The sequence below is a fragment of the Salmo salar genome, chromosome 02 (genome assembly GCF_965601325.2).
Source record: "Salmo salar chromosome 02, fSalSal1, whole genome shotgun sequence".
In the NCBI taxonomy this organism is placed as follows: Eukaryota; Metazoa; Chordata; class Actinopteri; order Salmoniformes; family Salmonidae; genus Salmo; species Salmo salar.
The window spans coordinates 1,002,949-1,020,000 of NC_138292.1; the positions used below are offsets into that span (position 1 = coordinate 1,002,949).

Below are 17,052 nucleotides of genomic sequence, written 5' to 3' on the forward strand. Positions count from 1 at the left end.
TATCACAACCGGCCGTGATTGGGAGTCTCATAGGGCAGCGCACAATTGGCCCGGGGTAGGCCGTCATTGTAAATAAGAATTTGTCCTTTACTGACTTGCCAAGTTAAATAAAAATAAAAAACTGGTGAAGAAGGTGCAACAGCGTCTCTTCAACCTCAGGAGGCTGAGGAAATTTTGCTTGGCACATAAAACCCTCACAAACTTTTACAGACGCACAATTGAGAGCATCCTGTCGGGCTGTATCACCCGCCTGGTACGGAGGGTGGTGCGGTCTGCCCAACGCATCACTGTTGGCAAACTACCTGCCCTCCAGGACACCTACAGCACCCGGTGTCACAGGAAGGCCAAAAAGATCAAGGACAACAACCACCCGAGCCACTGCCTGCTCACCCTGCTATCATCCAGAAGGTGAGGTCAGTACAGGTGTATCAAAGCTGGGACCGAGAGACTGAAAAACACTTTAATAATGTTTACATAATTTGCATTACTCATCTCATGTCTATATACTGTATTCTATTCTACTGTATTTTAGTCTATGCCGCTCCGACATTGTTCGTCCAAATATTTATACACTGCTCAAAAAAATAAAGGGAACACTTAAACAACACAATGTAACTCCAAGTCAATCACACTTCTGTGAAATCAAACTGTCCACTTAGGAAGCAACACTGATTGACAATACATTTCACATGCTGTTGTGCAAATGGAATAGACAACGGGTGGAAATTATAGGCAATTAGCAAGACACCCCCAATAAAGGAGTGGTCTGCAGGTGGGGACCACAGACCACTTCTCAGTTCCTATGCTTCCTGGCTGATGTTTTGGTCACTTTTGAATGCTGGCGGTGCTTTCACTCTAGTGGTAGCATGAGACGGAGTCTACAACCCACACAAGTGGCTCAGGTAGTGCAGCTCATCCAGGATGGCACATCAATGCGAGCTGTGGCAAGAAGGTTTGCAGTGTCTGTCAGCCTAGTGTCCAGAGCATGGAGGCGCTACCAGGAGACAGGCCAGTACATCAAGAGACCTGGAGGAGGCCGTAGGAGGGCAACAACACAGCAGCAGGACCGCTACCTCCGCCTTTGTGCAAGGAGGAGCAGGAGAAGCACTGCCAGAGCCCTGCAAAATGACCTCCAGCAGGCCACAAATGTGCATGTGTCTGCTCAAACGGTCAGAAACAGACTCCATGAGGGTGGTATGAGGGCCCGACGTCCACAGGTGGGGGTTGTGCTTACAGCCCAACACCGTACAGGACGTTTGGCATTTGCCAGAGAACACCAAGATTGGCAAATTCGCCACTGGCGCCCTGTGCTCTTCACAGATGAAAGCAGGTTCACACTGAGCACGTGACAGACGTGACAGAGTCTGGAGACGCCGTGGAGAACGTTCTGCTGCCTGCAACATCCTCCAGCATGACCGGTTTGGCGGTGGGTCAGTCATGGTGTGGGGTGGCATTTCTTTGGGGGGCCGCACAGCCCTCCATGTGCTCGCCAGAGGTATCCTGACTGCCATTAGGTACCGAGATGAGATCCTCAGACCCCTTGTGAGACCATATGCTGGTGTGGTTGGCCCTGGGTTCCTCCTAATGCAAGACAATGCTAGACCTCATGTGGCTGGAGTGTGTCAGCAGTTCCTGCAAGAGGAAGGCATTGATGCTATGGACTGGCCCGCCCGTTCCCCAGACCTGAATCCAATTGAGCACATCTGGGACGTCATGTCTCGCTCCATCCACCAACGCCACATTGCACCACAGACTGTCCAGGAGTTGGCGGATGCTTTAGTCCAGGTCTGGGAGGAGATCCCTCAGGAGACCATCCGCCACCTCATCAGGAGCATGCCCAGGCGTTGTAGGGAGGTCATACAGGCACGTGGAGGCCACACACACTACTGAGCCTCATTTTGACTTGTTTTAAGGACATTACATCAAAGTTGGATTAGCCTGTAGTGTGGTTTTCCACTTTAATTTTGAGTGTGACTCCAAATTCAGACCTCCATGGGTTGATAAATTGGATTGCCATTGATTATTTTTGTGTGATTTTGTTGTCAGCACATTCAACTATGCAAAGAAAAAAGTATTTAATAAGATTATTTCATTCATTCAGATCTAGGATGTGTTATTTTAGTGTTCCCTTTATTTTTTTGAGCAGTATATATTCTTAATTCCATTCCTTTACTTTAGATTTGTGTGTACTGTGGCAGGTTACCTTAGTGTTCTTGGGCACAGGGACTATGGTGGTCTGCTTGAAACATGTTGGTATTACAGACTCAGTCAGGGAGAGGTTTAAAATGTCAGTGAAGACACTTGCCAGTTGGTCAGCACATGCTCGGAGTACACATCCTGGTAATCCGTCTGGCCCCGCAGCCTTGTGTATGTTGACCTGTTTAAAGGTCTTACTCATATCGGCTACGGAGAGCGTGATCACACAGTCGTCCGGAACAGCTGGTGCTCTCATGCATGTTTCAGTGTTACTTGCCTCGAAGCGAGCATAGAAATAATTTAGCTCATCTGGTAGGTTTGTGTCACTGGGCAGCTCGCGGCTGTTCTTCCCTTTGTAGTCTGTAATAGTTTGCAAACCCTGCCATATGCGACGAGTGTCGGAGCAGGTCTAATTTGATTTGATCTTAGTCCTGTACTGACGCTTTGCCTGTTTGATGGTTCGTCAGAGGGTATAGTGGGATTTCTTAGAAGCGTCCGGGTTAGAGTCCCGCTCCTTGAAAGCGGCAGCTCTACATTTTAGCTCAGTGCGGATGTTGCCTGTAATCCATGGCTTCTGGTTGGGGTATGTACGTACGGTCACTGTGGGGATGATGTCATCGATGCACTTATTGATGAAGCCAGTGACTGAAGAATCCCGGAACATATTCCAGTCTGTGCTAGCAAAACAGTCCTGTAGCGTAGCATCTGCTTCATCTGACCACTTTCTTATTGACCGAGTCACTGGTGCTTTCTGCTTTAGTTTTTGCTTGTAAGCAGGAATCAGTAGGATAGAATTATGGTCAGATTTGCCAAATTGAGGACGAGGGAGAGCTTTGTAAGCGTCTCGTGTTTGTGGAGTAAAGGTGGTCTAGAGTTGTTTTCCCTCTGGTGGCAGATTTAACATGCTGGAAGAGATGAGGTGAAACGGATTTGAGTTTCCCTGCATTAAAGTCCCCGGCCACTAGGAGCTCCGCCTCTGGATGAGCGTTTTCCAGTTTGCTTATGGCCGTATACAGCTGGCTGAGTGCGGTCTTAGTGCCAGCATCGGTCTGCGGTGGTATTAAGGAATCTACAAAAAATATAGATGTAAACTCTCTTGGTAAATAGTTTGGTCTACAGCTTATCATGAGATACTCTACCTCAGAACCTCGAGACTTCCTAAGATTTCGTGCACCAGATGTTGCTTACAAATATACATTAGGCCGTCACCTCTTGTCTTACCAGAGGCAGCTGTTCTATCCCGACGAAAAAGCTTAAAACCCGCCAGCTGTATGTTAATCATGTTGTTGTTCAACCACGACTCTGTGAAACATAAGATGTTACAGTTTTTAACGTCCCGTTGGTAGGATATACGCGCTCGTCTATTTTTATTATCGATTGATTGTACGTTGGCTAATAGGATCGATGGTAAATGTAGATTACTCTCTCTGCAACGGATCCTTACAAGGCACCCGGACCGTCGTCCACGATATCTCCGTCTTTTCCTCCTGCGAATGACGGGGATGTCCGGCGTCCGTCAGAAACATTATGTACAAAATAAGTTACAAATAAAGCAAATAAACATACACAACTGCACAATTGGTTACTGGATCGTAAAACGGCAACCATCTCCTTTGGCGCCATTATCCTTCTCAGCCATTATTATGCAGTGTCTAAGGCACTGCATCTCAGTGCAAGAGACGTCACTACAGTCCCTGGTTCGAATCCAGGCTGAATCACATCCAGCCGTGATTGGGAGTCCTAAAGGTGGAGCACAATTGGCCCAGCGTCGTCCGGGGTAGGCAGTCATTGTAAATAAGAATTTGTTCTTAACTGACTTGCCTAGTTAAATAAAAAAAACTTACATTTAAAATGGCAACATTTTCTCTATGCCCCATGGCAAAATGTGTACAATTGCAGGAAATTAACTCTAAAATGTATTTTTTTTCCTATCCGCTGTCAAGAGGGGGGGCTGCTAAAAAAATAATATCAAGGTGGTGGGGGAAACAAAATTTTGCTTTGGGCCCCAAAAGGATAGGGCCGGCACAAGACAACTTACTGTTAAAAAGTTTAGAAAGCAGAGAGGTTGAAGATCTTTTCCTCATGAAATGAATTATGTGACGGCAGCAATGACATCGTGTTTTTTTTGTCTATCTTGAACATACTGTATGTAGATATGACTGTATCTAGTCTCTGAATAATGTCTCTCACACTCGGAACTTTTTATTATGTAGTCATTTTACCCCAAGCGTAGAAAGCCGGTGCACTATGTCCCACCCTCTCTTTCCTCCCTCTTTTCGCGTGTTTCAGAATGGCTACTCGCAAGGAATCAACGTCGACACCAACCGCCCCGATGGCTTCCACGTCTCCGGGAGCAACTTTAGATTCGCCCGTGAAGCAAATTCAGATCGAGGGGCTGGTGAGTTATTAACTACGAGGTTATTTGTTCCCGGGTTTTGGAGGCTGTGGGACGGGAAAGGCTGGGTTGAAAGTGTGGCTAGGCTAGCTAGCTTTAGCATCATGGCGGACACAAGCGGGATGTAGGGAATGTGTTATAACTGTTCAATGTGGTTGGATAGTATCGCTGTCTGTACATTTTAGTTGTTGTGACAACAAAACCCCGATGACCAGACGGTGACCGCGGTCTTGTTGCTAAAATAAATCATAAATTATAACGTTATGGTGGTTAGTACTGCCATACTGAGTTTCATCTTGTCTCAAGAGGACCACAATGGAAACAAGTCCCAGACTTTGTGTGTTATCCTCAGTGATTTTATTCATGTGCATGTATGGCTTTTAAGTTTTATGTGTGCTTGTTTTTGTTAGTTTTTTTTTTAATGGTCGAATTAATAAACTAAACTAAAAGCCATTTTTTCCCCCCTTCTAGTAAATGGTAGTGACGTCACTCCCTCCATATGGCAGAATATCCATCTCAAACTATGTAGTTAACAGCTGTGGACAAAAATACCCCGTTTTCATACCTGAGTGAATGTAGACACCTTTTAAAAGAAAATTACTCAAGTAAAATACTACTAGAGTAAAAATCTAAAAGTATTTGGTTTAAAATGTACTTAAGTATCAAAAGTAAAAGTATACATGTAAAATGTCTTATATTAAGCAAACCAGACCAGATTTTTTTACATTTACATTTACGGATAGCCAGGGTCACAGTTAAACACTCAGACAATTTACAAACAAAGCATTTGTGTTTAGTGAGTCCTCCAGATCAGAGGCAGTAGGGATGACCAGGGATGTTCTCTGTTTAGTGAGTCCTCCAGATCAGAGGCAGTAGGGATGACCAGGGATGTTCTCTGTTTAGTGAGTCCTCCAGATCAGAGGCAGTAGGGATGACCAGGGATGTTCTCTGTTTAGTGAGTCCTCCAGATCAGAGGCAGTAGGGATGACCAGGGATGTTCTCTGTTTAGTGAGTCCTCCAGATCAGAGGCAGTAGGGACGACCAGGGATGTTCTCTGTTTAGTAAGTCCTCCAGATCAGAGGCAGTAGGGATGACCAGGGATGTTCTCTGTTTAGTGAGTCCTCCAGATCAGAGGCAGTAGGGATGACCAGGGATGTTCTCTGTTTAGTGAGTCCTCCAGATCAGAGGCAGTAGGGATGGACCAGGGATGTTCTCTGTTTAGTGAGTCCTCCAGATCAGAGGCAGTAGGGATGACCAGGGATGTTCTCTGTTTAGTGAGTCCTCCAGATCAGAGGCAGTAGGGATGGACCAGGGATGTTCTCTGTTTAGTGAGTCCTCCAGATCAGAGGCAGTAGGGATGACCAGGGATGTTCTCTGTTTAGTGAGTCCTCCAGATCAGAGGCAGTAGGGATGACCAGGGATGTTCTCTGTTTAGTGAGTCCTCCAGATCAGAGGCAGTAGGGATGACCAGGGATGTTCTCTGTTTAGTGAGTCCTCCAGATAAGAGGCAGTAGGGATGACCAGGGATGTTCTCTGTTTAGTGAGTCCTCCAGATCAGAGGCAGTAGGGATGACCAGGGATGTTCTCTGTTTAGTGAGTCCTCCAGATCAGAGGCAGTAGGGATGACCAGGGATGTTCTCTGTTTAGTGAGTCCTCCAGATCAGAGGCAGTAGGGATGACCAGGGATGTTCTGTGTTTAGTGAGTCCACCAGATCAGAGGCAGCAGGGATGACCAGGGATGTTCTCTTGACAAGTGTGTGAATTAGACCATTTTGCTGTCCTGCTAAACATTCAAAATGTAACAGTACTTTTGGGTGTCAGGGAAAATGTATGGAGTAAAAAGTACATTATTTTCTTTAAGAAAGTAGTGGAGTAAAAGTTGTCAAAAATATAAATAGTAAAGTACAGATACCCCCCTATAAAATGTAAGTACTTTACAGCACTGGTAGTTAGTCTGTAGCTCCCTGTGGCTCAGTTGGTAGAGCATGGTGTTTCCAACGCCAGGGTTGTGGGTTCAATTCCCACGGGGGGCCACTATGAAAAAATAAATAATAATTATAATTATGAAATTAATTGAAATGTATGCATTCACTACTGTAAGTCGCTCTGGATAAGAGCTTCTGCTAAATGACTAAAATGTAAATGTAAATGCAATAACTGGAAACACGTGCGTAGTTAAGAGAGATGTTGCCATGTCTGTCAATTTGAGACACATTCATGTTCAGCCGTCACACAAAACACACGACTGACAGTCAGAGCCAGAAGTGGCCCCTGCTGTGTCCACAGTACAAAACACACGACTGACAGTCAGAGCCAGAAGTAGCCCCTGCTGTGTCCACAGTACAAAACACACGACTGACAGTCAGAGCCAGGAGTAGCCCCTGCTGTGTCCACAGTACAAAACACACGACTGACAGTCAGAGCCAGGAGTGGCCCCTGCTGTGTCCACAGTATAAAACACACGACTGACAGTCAGAGCCAGGAGTGGCCCCTGCTGTGTCCACAGTACAAAACACACGACTGACAGTCAGAGCCAGGAGTGGCCCCTGCTGTGTCCACAGTACAAAACACACGACTGACAGTCAGAGCCAGGAGTAGCCCTGCTGTGTCCACAGTACAAAACACACGACTGACAGTCAGAGCCAGAAGTAGCCCCTGCTGTGTCCACAGTACAAAACACACGACTGACAGTCAGAGCCAGGAGTAGCCCCTGCTGTGTCCACAGTACAAAACACACGACTGACAGTCAGAGCCAGAAGTGGCCCCTGCTGTGTCCACAGTACAAAACACACGACTGACAGTCGGAGCCAGAAGTAGCCCCTGCTGTGTCCACAGTACAAAACACACGACTGACAGTCAGAGCCAGAAGTAGCCCCTGCTGTGTCCACAGTATAAAACACACGACTGACAGTCAGAGCCAGAAGTAGCCCCTGCTGTGTCCACAGTACAAAACACACGACTGACAGTCAGAGCCAGGAGTGGCCCCTGCTGTGTCCACAGTACAAAACACACGACTGACAGTCAGAGCCAGAAGTAGCCCCTGCTGTGTCCACAGTACAAAACACACGACTGACAGTCGGAGCCAGAAGTAGCCCCTGCTGTGTCCACAGTACAAAACACACGACTGACAGTCAGAGCCAGAAGTAGCCCCTGCTGTGTCCACAGTACAAAACACACGACTGACAGTCAGAGCCAGGAGTAGCCCCTGCTGTGTCCACAGTACAAAACACACGACTGACAGTCAGAGCCAGAAGTGGCCCCTGCTGTGTCCACAGTACAAAACACACGACTGACAGTCAGAGCCAGAAGTAGCCCCTGCTGTGTCCACAGTACAAAACACACGACTGACAGTCAGAGCCAGAAGTAGCCCCTGCTGTGTCCACAGTACAAAACACACGACTGACAGTCAGAGCCAGAAGTAGCCCCTGCTGTGTCCACAGTACAAAACACACGACTGACAGTCAGAGCCAGAAGTAGCCCCTGCTGTGTCCACAGTACAAAACACACGACTGACAGTCAGAGCCAGAAGTAGCCCCTGCTGTGTCCACAGTACAAAACACACGACTGACAGTCAGAGCCAGAAGTAGCCCCTGCTGTGTCCACAGTACAAAACACACGACTGACAGTCAGAGCCAGGAGTGGCCCCTGCTGTGTCCACAGTACAAAACACACGACTGACAGTCAGAGCCAGAAGTAGCCCCTGCTGTGTCCACAGTACAAAACACACGACTGACAGTCAGAGCCAGGAGTAGCCCCTGCTGTGTCCACAGTACAAAACACACGACTGACAGTCAGAGCCAGAAGTAGCCCCTGCTGTGTCCACAGTACAAAACACACATTACTCAAACAAACAAAAAAAAGCTCACAAATGAACTGGAAAACCAGAAATAACAGATTTACATTGAGGCTACATTGACCTTTTCTCCTGCACTACCTCTGTTTTGCCAACAGAGGGCGAAATTGTTTTACTGGTAATAAAATCTCCTAATCAATCTGCAGTAGAAAAATACAGAATTAGTTTTTTACGCTTCTTCACGTTCCATCAGAGGAGAGGAGAGGAACTTGACTGAGCAGCTGCTGCTAGAACACGATTTGATCATCCTCATTAAATCAACAGCCAGACTAGAGGACTAGGGTTCAATAAGAGTCTACTGTGTACGGTTGAGTGCTTGGCTGTTTAGATCCAAGGAGATTGTTATGAAGAAATATGGACTCATTTTGGGATATTATTGGCTGGGCCGCATCTCAAATGGCACCCTATTCCCTAATGTAGTGCACAGTGTCCCATGGACGAAAGTAGTTCGCTATATAGGGAATAGAGTGTTATCTGGGATGCAAGCCTGTGTTTTTTGTCTTTTGAAATACAAAACAAAATCTGAATTTTTCTAAAGGACAGTTTTGATCATTGTGAAGGACAGTTATTCCTAGTGTAGCTAAACTATTCACCAGCTCTGAGTACTTGGAGACAGCTAGCTATTTGCTATTCCATTGCATCACGTTAACTCCAGAGATGTAGAGAGAGGCTGGCTCGCAAACAGAAACCAGGAAGTCCTGTTGTTATGCAATGAGAGAGAGAGAGAGAGAGAGAACATTTTGAAGAAGAGCACGGGGATTCTCCAAACTAGAGCAGGGACACAAAGGACTAACTTTTTTTTCGGTTATATTCACCGTTTCTATGTCAACATAGGTCATCTACATGAAACGTGTAGAGGGGGAGGTCTGACAAAGTACGCAGAGGAGTGATGGGAAGTTGGGCTCTCTTTACTGACTCGGATCAGTGATTGGTTGATACAGTATCCTCTATATTGGAATATTATTTTTCTGCTTGTTTGCAACAGTGTAAAAAAATAACTAAATAAATTGTAAATAAAGTAATACCATTCTGTTCTAACCCAGAGAATTATACATTATATTAAAAATTATACTTAGATTAAAAACGGCAGAATCTTGTTTTAGCTGATATTTTTCCGTTGTTTGATGCTTGGTGCTCGTAGGCTGTTAACCTCTAAGGGCTACTCAACAGCCAGTGTAATCCCGTGGCGCGTTATTCAAATTCCTCAAAAATGCAAAAACTTCAATTTTTCAAACATATGACTATTTTACACCATTTTAAAGACAAGACTCTCGTTAATCTAACCACACTGCCCGATTTCAGAAAGGCTTTACAACGAAAGCAAAACATTAGATTATGTCAGCAGAGTACCCAGCCAGAAATAATCAGACACCCATTTTTCAAGCTAGCATATAATGTCACAACCCAAACCACAGCTAAATGCAGCACTAACCTTTGATGATCTTCATCAGATGACTCTCCTAGGACATTATGTTATACAATACATGCATGTTTTGTTCAATCAAGTTCATATTTATATCAAAAAACAGCTTTTTACATTAGCATGTGACTAGCATTCCCACCGAACACTGCCGGTGAATTTACTAAATTACTCACGATAAACGTTCACAAAAAGCATAACAATAATTTTAAGAATTATAGATACAGAACTCCTCTATGCACTCGATATGTCCGATTTTAAAATAGCTTTTCGGTGAAAGCACATTTTGCAATATTCTCAGTAGATAGCCCGGCATCACAGGGCTAGCTATTTAGACACCCAGCAAGTTTAGCACTCATCAAAGTCAGATTTACTATAAGAAAAATTTTATTACCTTTGCTGTCTTCGTCAGAATGCACTCCCAGGACTTCTACTTCAATAACAAATGTTGGTTTGGTTCAAAATAATCCATAGTTATATCCAAACAGCGGCGTTTTGTTCGTGCATTCAAGACACTATCCGAAAGGGTAAATAAGGGTGACGAGCATGGCGCAATTCGTGACAAAAAAAATCTAAATATTCCATTACCGTACTTCGAAGCATGTCAACCGCTGTTTAAAATCAATTTTTATGCCATTTTTCTCATAAAAAAGCGATAATATTCCGACCGGGAATCTGCGTTTAGGTAAACAGACAAAAGAAAATAAAGCATGGGGTCGACTCGGGCACGCGCCTAAGCCCATTGTCCTCTGATCGGCCACTTGCCAAAAGCGATAATGTGTTTCAGCCAGAGGCTGCCTCGATATCGTTCAGCTTTTTCCCGGGCTCTGAGAGCCTATGGGAGCCGTAGGAAGTGTCACGTTATTGCAAAGATCCTCAGTCTTCAATAAAAAGAGCCAAGATGAAACACAACTTCTCAGACAGGCCACTTCCTGTATGGAATCTTCTCAGGTTTTGGCCTGCCATTTGAGTTCTGTTATACTCACAGACACCATTCAAACAGTTTTAGAAACTTTAGGGTGTTTTCTATCCAAAGCCAATAATTATATGCCTATTCTAGTTACTGGACAGGAGTAGTAACCAGATTAAATCGGGTATGTTTTTTTATCCGGCTGTGTCAATACTGCCCCCTAGCCCTAACAGGTTAAACAAACAGGCAACAGAAGTGATTTTATAAAGCCAGGCGCAATTCAAATCAAATGTTATTAGTGACGTGCAGCGAATACAACAGGTTACAGTGAAATGCTTACTGATGAGCACCTAACCAACAATGCAGTTAAAACAAATATTGATAAGAATAAGAGATAAAAGTAACAAGTAATTAAAGAGCAGCAGTAAAATAACAACAGTGAGACTATATACAGGGTGTTACGGTACAATGTGGAGGCTATATACAGGGTATTACGGTACAGAGTCAATGTGGAGGCTATATACAGGGGGTACCGGTACAGAGTCAATGTGGAGGCTATATACAGGGTGTTACGGTACAGAGTCAATGTGGAGGCTATATACAGGGGGTACCGGTACAGAGTCAATGTGGAGGCTATATACAGGGGGTACCGGTACAGAGTCAATGTGGAGGCTATATACAGGGGGTACCGGTACAGAGTCAATGTGGAGGCTATATACAGGGGGTACCGGTACAGAGTCAATGTGGAGGCTATATACAGGGTATTACGGTACAGAGTCAATGTGGAGGCTATATACAGGGGGTACCGGTACAGAGTCAATGTGGAGGCTATATACAGGGGGTACCGGTACAGAGTCAATGTGGAGGCTATATACAGGGGGTACCGGTACAGAGTCAATGTGGAGGCTATATACAGGGGGTACCGGTACAGAGTCAATGTGGAGGCTATATACAGGGGGTACCGGTACAGAGTCAATGTGGAGGCTATATACAGGGGGTACCGGTACAGAGTCAATGTGGAGGCTATATACAGGGGGTACCGGTACAGAGTCAATGTGGAGGCTATATACAGGGGGTACCGGTACAGAGTCAATGTGGAGGCTATATACAGGGGGTACCGGTACAGAGTCAATGTGGAGGCTATATACAGGGGGTACCGGTACAGAGTCAATGTGGAGACTATATACAGGGGGGTACGGTACACAGTCAATGTGGAGGCTATATACAGGGTGTTACGGTACACAGTCAATGTGGAGGCTATATACAGGGTGTTACGGTACAGAGTCAGTGTGGAGGCTATATACAGGGGGTACCGGTACAGAGTCAATGTGAGGGGGCACCGGTTAGTTGAGGTAATATGTACATGTAGTTGGAGTTATTAAAGTGACTTATGCATAGATGACAACAGAGAGTAGCAGCGGAGTAAAGATTAACACTTAGGCTATTGATTATAGACCTAATTAAATTGGGGTGTCCTCTCTCTCCTCCATTTTCTTAGCCTAATTGTCTAAGGGCTGTTTCCTCGTCTCTGCTGCTGCCTCATTGTTCTCCATCTCAATATGCTGGTTCATTTAGTTATTATGCACGTAGCTACATAGGGAAAGGTGCCAATTCTACAGTGCACTGAAAATGATGTTTCAGAACCGTGGACAGCGACCGTATACAACGACACGGGAGAAAGTGCTTTTGTTGTGAGGGGGGGGGGCTTGGTGTGAGAAGCAGGGGGGGCTTGGTGTGTGAAGCAGGGGGGGGGGGGCTTGGTGTGAGAACAGGGGGGGGGGGGCTTGGTGTGAGAAGCAGGGGGGGGGGCTTGGTGTGAGAAGCAGGGGGGGGGGGCTTGGTGTGTGAAGCAGGGGGGGGCTTGGTGTGTGAAGCAGGGGGGGGGGGCTTGGTGTGTGAAGCAGGGGGGGGGGGCTTGGTGTGAGAAGCAGGGGGGGGGGGGGCTTGGTGTGAGAAGCAGGGGGGGGGGGCTTGGTGTGAGAAGCAGGGGGGGGCTTGGTGTGAGGCGAGGGGGGGGGGGGCTTGGTGTGAGGCGAGGGGGGGGGGGGGCTTGGTGTGAGAAGCAGGGGGGGGGCTTGGTGTGAGAAGCAGGGGGGGGGCTTGGTGTGAGAAGCAGGGGGGGGCTTGGTGTGAGGCGAGGGGGGGGGGGCTTGGTGTGAGGCGAGGGGGCGGGGGGGGCTTGGTGTGAGGTGAGGGGGCGGGGGGGGCTTGGTGTGAGGCGAGGGGGCGGGGGGGGCTTGGTGTGTGAAGGGGGGGGCTTGGTGTGTGAAGGGGGGGGCTTGGTGTGTGAAGGGGGGGGGGCTTGGTGTGAGCGAGGGTGCGGGGGGGGGCTTGGTGTGAGCGAGGGGGCGGGGGGGGGCTTGGTGTGAGCGAGGGGGCGGGGGGGGGCTTGGTGTGAGCGAGGGGCGGGGGGGGGGGCTTGGTGTGTGAAGGGGGGGGGCTTGGTGTGTGAAGGGGGGGGGCTTGGTGTGTGAAGGGGGGGGCTTGGTGTGTGAAGGGGGGGGGGGCTTGGTGTGTGAATTGAGGGGGGGGGGGGGGCTTGGTGTGTGAAGGGGGGGGGGCTTGGTGTGTGAAGAGGGTTTTACTCTTGCTAAAATCTGTCCATAATATGCCCAGTGTGTTTCTATAGGCTTATTTCTGGACCTAAGCTTGTTGCCCGTCTTCCCTCCTTTGGGTCAACGACTCCCATTGTTAGGGCAGAGACGTGCATCTCTTCAATATCTACAGATCTCTGGTGTAAATGGGGAGGTGAACCCAGCAGAGGAGCGAAGGAGATGAGACCAAGAATACAATATGAGAACAAGCAGACAAACACTCAGACAGATTAACAAAACCTTGATTCTTCAGATACAGGCATTTTGGAATGTCGCACAAAAACATACATTTTGAAGGAATCAATTTAATGCAATATATCGTCCATGTTGTGTTTTTATATTTTTGTTCAGTGTAGATATACCGTACCAGTCAAAGGTTTGGACACCTACTCATTCAAGGGTTTTTCTTTATTTCTACTATTTTCTACATTGTAGAATAATAGTGAAGACATCAAAACTATGACAAAATATATATTTAGTTTCTTCAAAGTAGCCACCCTTTGCCTTGATGACAGCTTTGCACACTCTTGGCATTCTCATTCACTGGTAGTGTATATCGGGAATCACCCTTAAGTCTGAAAAAATGTAGCTATGATTTTTAGGTCATATGACCCGGCCCCCTCCACAGAGGCCCACTGAGGCCCACTGAGGCCCACTGAGGCCCACTGAGTCCCGGAGGCCCACTGAGTCCCGGAGGCCCACTGAGTCCCGGAGGCCCACTGAGGCCCGGAGGCCCACTGAGTCCCGGAGGCCCGGCCCTCCCAACAGTTCTATTTAGCGTTACACCAGATTAACAGGTAATGGAGGTAGAGGCCTCAGTTAGCTACTTCCAATGCTTGGCAGGTACAAACCTTCCAACATCATAGATTCTGAGTCCCTAACATCCAGGCTACTCAAAGCTAACTTTGTATTTCAGACAGTGTGTTGCATTACCTTCAGAATGTATTGTCTGTGTGGGCTATTGATTTATGGCCTGGAATTAAGGATGGAAGCCTACCATTTAGATTTTTTTTTTGCTTCATTCAATTTTAAACCTGTTGATTTTTTTTACAATTTTAGTGGCCCACATATCAATCTCTCGTCTCCACATGAAGTTTGCCCCACCAGCTGTTGAGCGAGATCGATCTGAAGTAGTAGAGAAACTTACCTTATAAAAGTCCGACGGGCTTTACTTGCAATACGTAGTGGTATTTGTATGAAGCCTGGATATCATAACAAAGCCACTAGCACCTGATTTAACCCGTAGTCCTTCAGGAGATGGGTTACATCGATCTGTCAGGGTTCCAGCTCTGTTGTGACGTGATGAAAGGATCGGCGTGGCTGGGTGAAGGTTTAGAATACGTTAGATGAGAATTTACAGACTTTAATCTGACCCTGTGGCTTTGAGAGAGAGAAAAAAAGGACATTTGCAGCAGTGATGGAGGGGAATAGGCTTGAGAAGGTGTCCATTCTGTCCACGATAAAACGTGGGCGGAATCCAGACGTTAAAACACAATTTTTTTTCAACAATATAAAACAAATGTGTTGAACTCGGGAATCAAGTAAAATGTATTGAAAATAAATGATTTTGTCCAAGTTTATCATGACATGAACAGAATCCTTCAGTGATTTGTAATTCCTGCAACTTTCTGAAGAGGTGAGTGTGTGTGTGTGCAGTGCAGTGCACGAGTCTACCACTTAATGTAGCCGTTAGCGATGATGCTAATGAAAAGTGTTCTGGTAGATTGAAAGTTCCCCTCTCACCTTCTCTATTAAATGTTAACTACGAAGTAGCCTATGCTTACCTGGCAGAATGACCTCATTAATATTTTCACATGTCCACTGGGTATTTGTTTTGCTAACTCTACCATCACGTGCGCTATTAAAACCCCGAGCACAACAGCCTCTTGCTAGGTGTTGAATTGCCTAAACACGACTATTTTTGTTTTTGTCAATGTTTTTTTAATTTAAAAAGATATAAACGTTTTCTTACGCTTTGTCGCTTGTTGACAAAAAAAATGACAATTATATCCATTTTAATCCCACTTTGTAACACAAAATGTGAAGCAATCCCTTTCACACTGTAGAACATCCAATGTTATTGTTACAGTAGCCTACCAAGAAAGTCATTTCTCTGTTCTAAGGACCCCCCCCCCCTGGTCTGTCATTAAGACTAACGCTGTTCTAAGGACCCCCCCTGGTCTGTTATTCAGACTAACGCTGTTCTAAGGACCCCCCCCCCTGGTCTGTTATTCAGACTAACGCTGTTCTAAGGACCCCCCCTGGTCTGTTATTCAGACTAACGCTGTTCTAAGGACCCCCCCCCGGTCTGTTATTCAGACTAACGCTGTTCTAAGGACCCCCCCCTGGTCTGTTATTCAGACTAACGCTGTTCTAAGGACCCCCCCTGGTCTGTTATTCAGACTAACGCTGTTCTAAGGACCCCCCCCCTGGTCTGTTATTCAGACTAACGCTGTTCTAAGGACCCCCCCCCTGGTCTGTTATTCAGACTAACGCTGTTCTAAGGACCCCCCCCCGGTCTGTTATTCAGACTAACGCTGTTCTAAGGACCCCCCCCCTGGTCTGTTATTCAGACTAACGCTGTTCTAAGGACCCCCCCCCGGTCTGTTATTCAGACTAACGCTGTTCTAAGGACCCCCCCCGGTCTGTTATTCAGACTAACGCTGTTCTAAGGACCCCCCCCTGGTCTGTTATTCAGACTAACGCTGTTCTAAGGACCCCCCCCCTGGTCTGTTATTCAGACTAACGCTGTTCTAAGGACCCCCCCCCCCCGGTCTGTTATTCAGACTAACGCTGTTCTAAGGACCCCCCCCTGGTCTGTTATTCAGACTAACGCTGTTCTAAGGACCCCCCCCCCCCCTGGTCTGTTATTTCCCATGGTGCCACATGGCTCCCTGGTATTAATAACCAACAGGGGGCCTCTCCTCTGTTCCAGCCGTGTGAGGTTGTCTGTTGTCTTGACCTGCTTCTGCTCTTATCAATGTGATTTATGAGGAACTCCATGACTTGTTGTCTTTCAGCTTGTTACTCTTGTGTATTCACACTGTTGTCCTCTTTTGATTTTTCACCTTTATCTTCCTCTTCTCCGGCGTGTTCTCTCTGGAACAACAGAGCAGTAGGTCTTTGCCCTGTCATCTCTCTATGGTGTCCATTTTATTTTGATTTGATTTCACCTTTATTTAACCAGGTAGGCCAGTGGAGAACAAGTTCTCATTTACAACTGCGACTTGGACAAGAATAAAGCAAAGCAGTTCGACACAACAAACAACAACACAGAGTTACACATAAACAAACATACAGTCAATAATACAATAGAAAAGTCTATATACAGTGTGTGCAAATGAGGTAAGATTAGGGAGGTAAGGCAATAAATAGGCCGTAGTGGTGAAGTAATTACAATATAGCAATTAAACACTGGAATGATGGATGTGCAGAAGATGAATGTGCAAGTAGAGATACTGGGGTGCAAAGGAGCAAGATAAATAAATAAATACAGTATGGGAAGAGGTAGGTAGATAGATGGGCTGTTTACAGATGGGCTGTGTACAGGTGCAGTGATCTGTGAGCTGCTCTGACAGCTGGTGCTTAAAGCTAGTGAGGGAGATAAGTGTTTCCAGTTTCAGAGATTTTTGTAGTTCGTTCCAGTCATTGGCAGCAGAGAACTGGAAGGAGAGACGGCCAAAG

General features: G+C 46.4%; 1 protein-coding gene and 1 non-coding gene across 2 annotated transcripts in view; both read left to right on the forward strand.

Moving 5' to 3' along the window:
- The first annotated feature begins 4,409 nt into the window (after positions 1–4,409).
- LOC106597250 (eukaryotic translation initiation factor 3 subunit H-like) overlaps positions 4,410–17,052 on the forward strand; it is an 89,873-nt gene continuing 77,230 nt past the window's right edge. Inside the window, exon 1 of the mRNA XM_082958957.1 lies at positions 4,410–4,594. Coding sequence (XP_082815083.1) covers positions 4,487–4,594 — 108 coding nt within the window. The 5' untranslated portion in view covers positions 4,410–4,486. The remainder of the gene's footprint in view (positions 4,595–17,052) is intronic.
- On the forward strand, positions 6,551–6,624 carry trnag-ucc (transfer RNA glycine (anticodon UCC)). Its single transcript has one exon. It is a non-coding gene; the product is annotated as a tRNA-Gly (tRNA).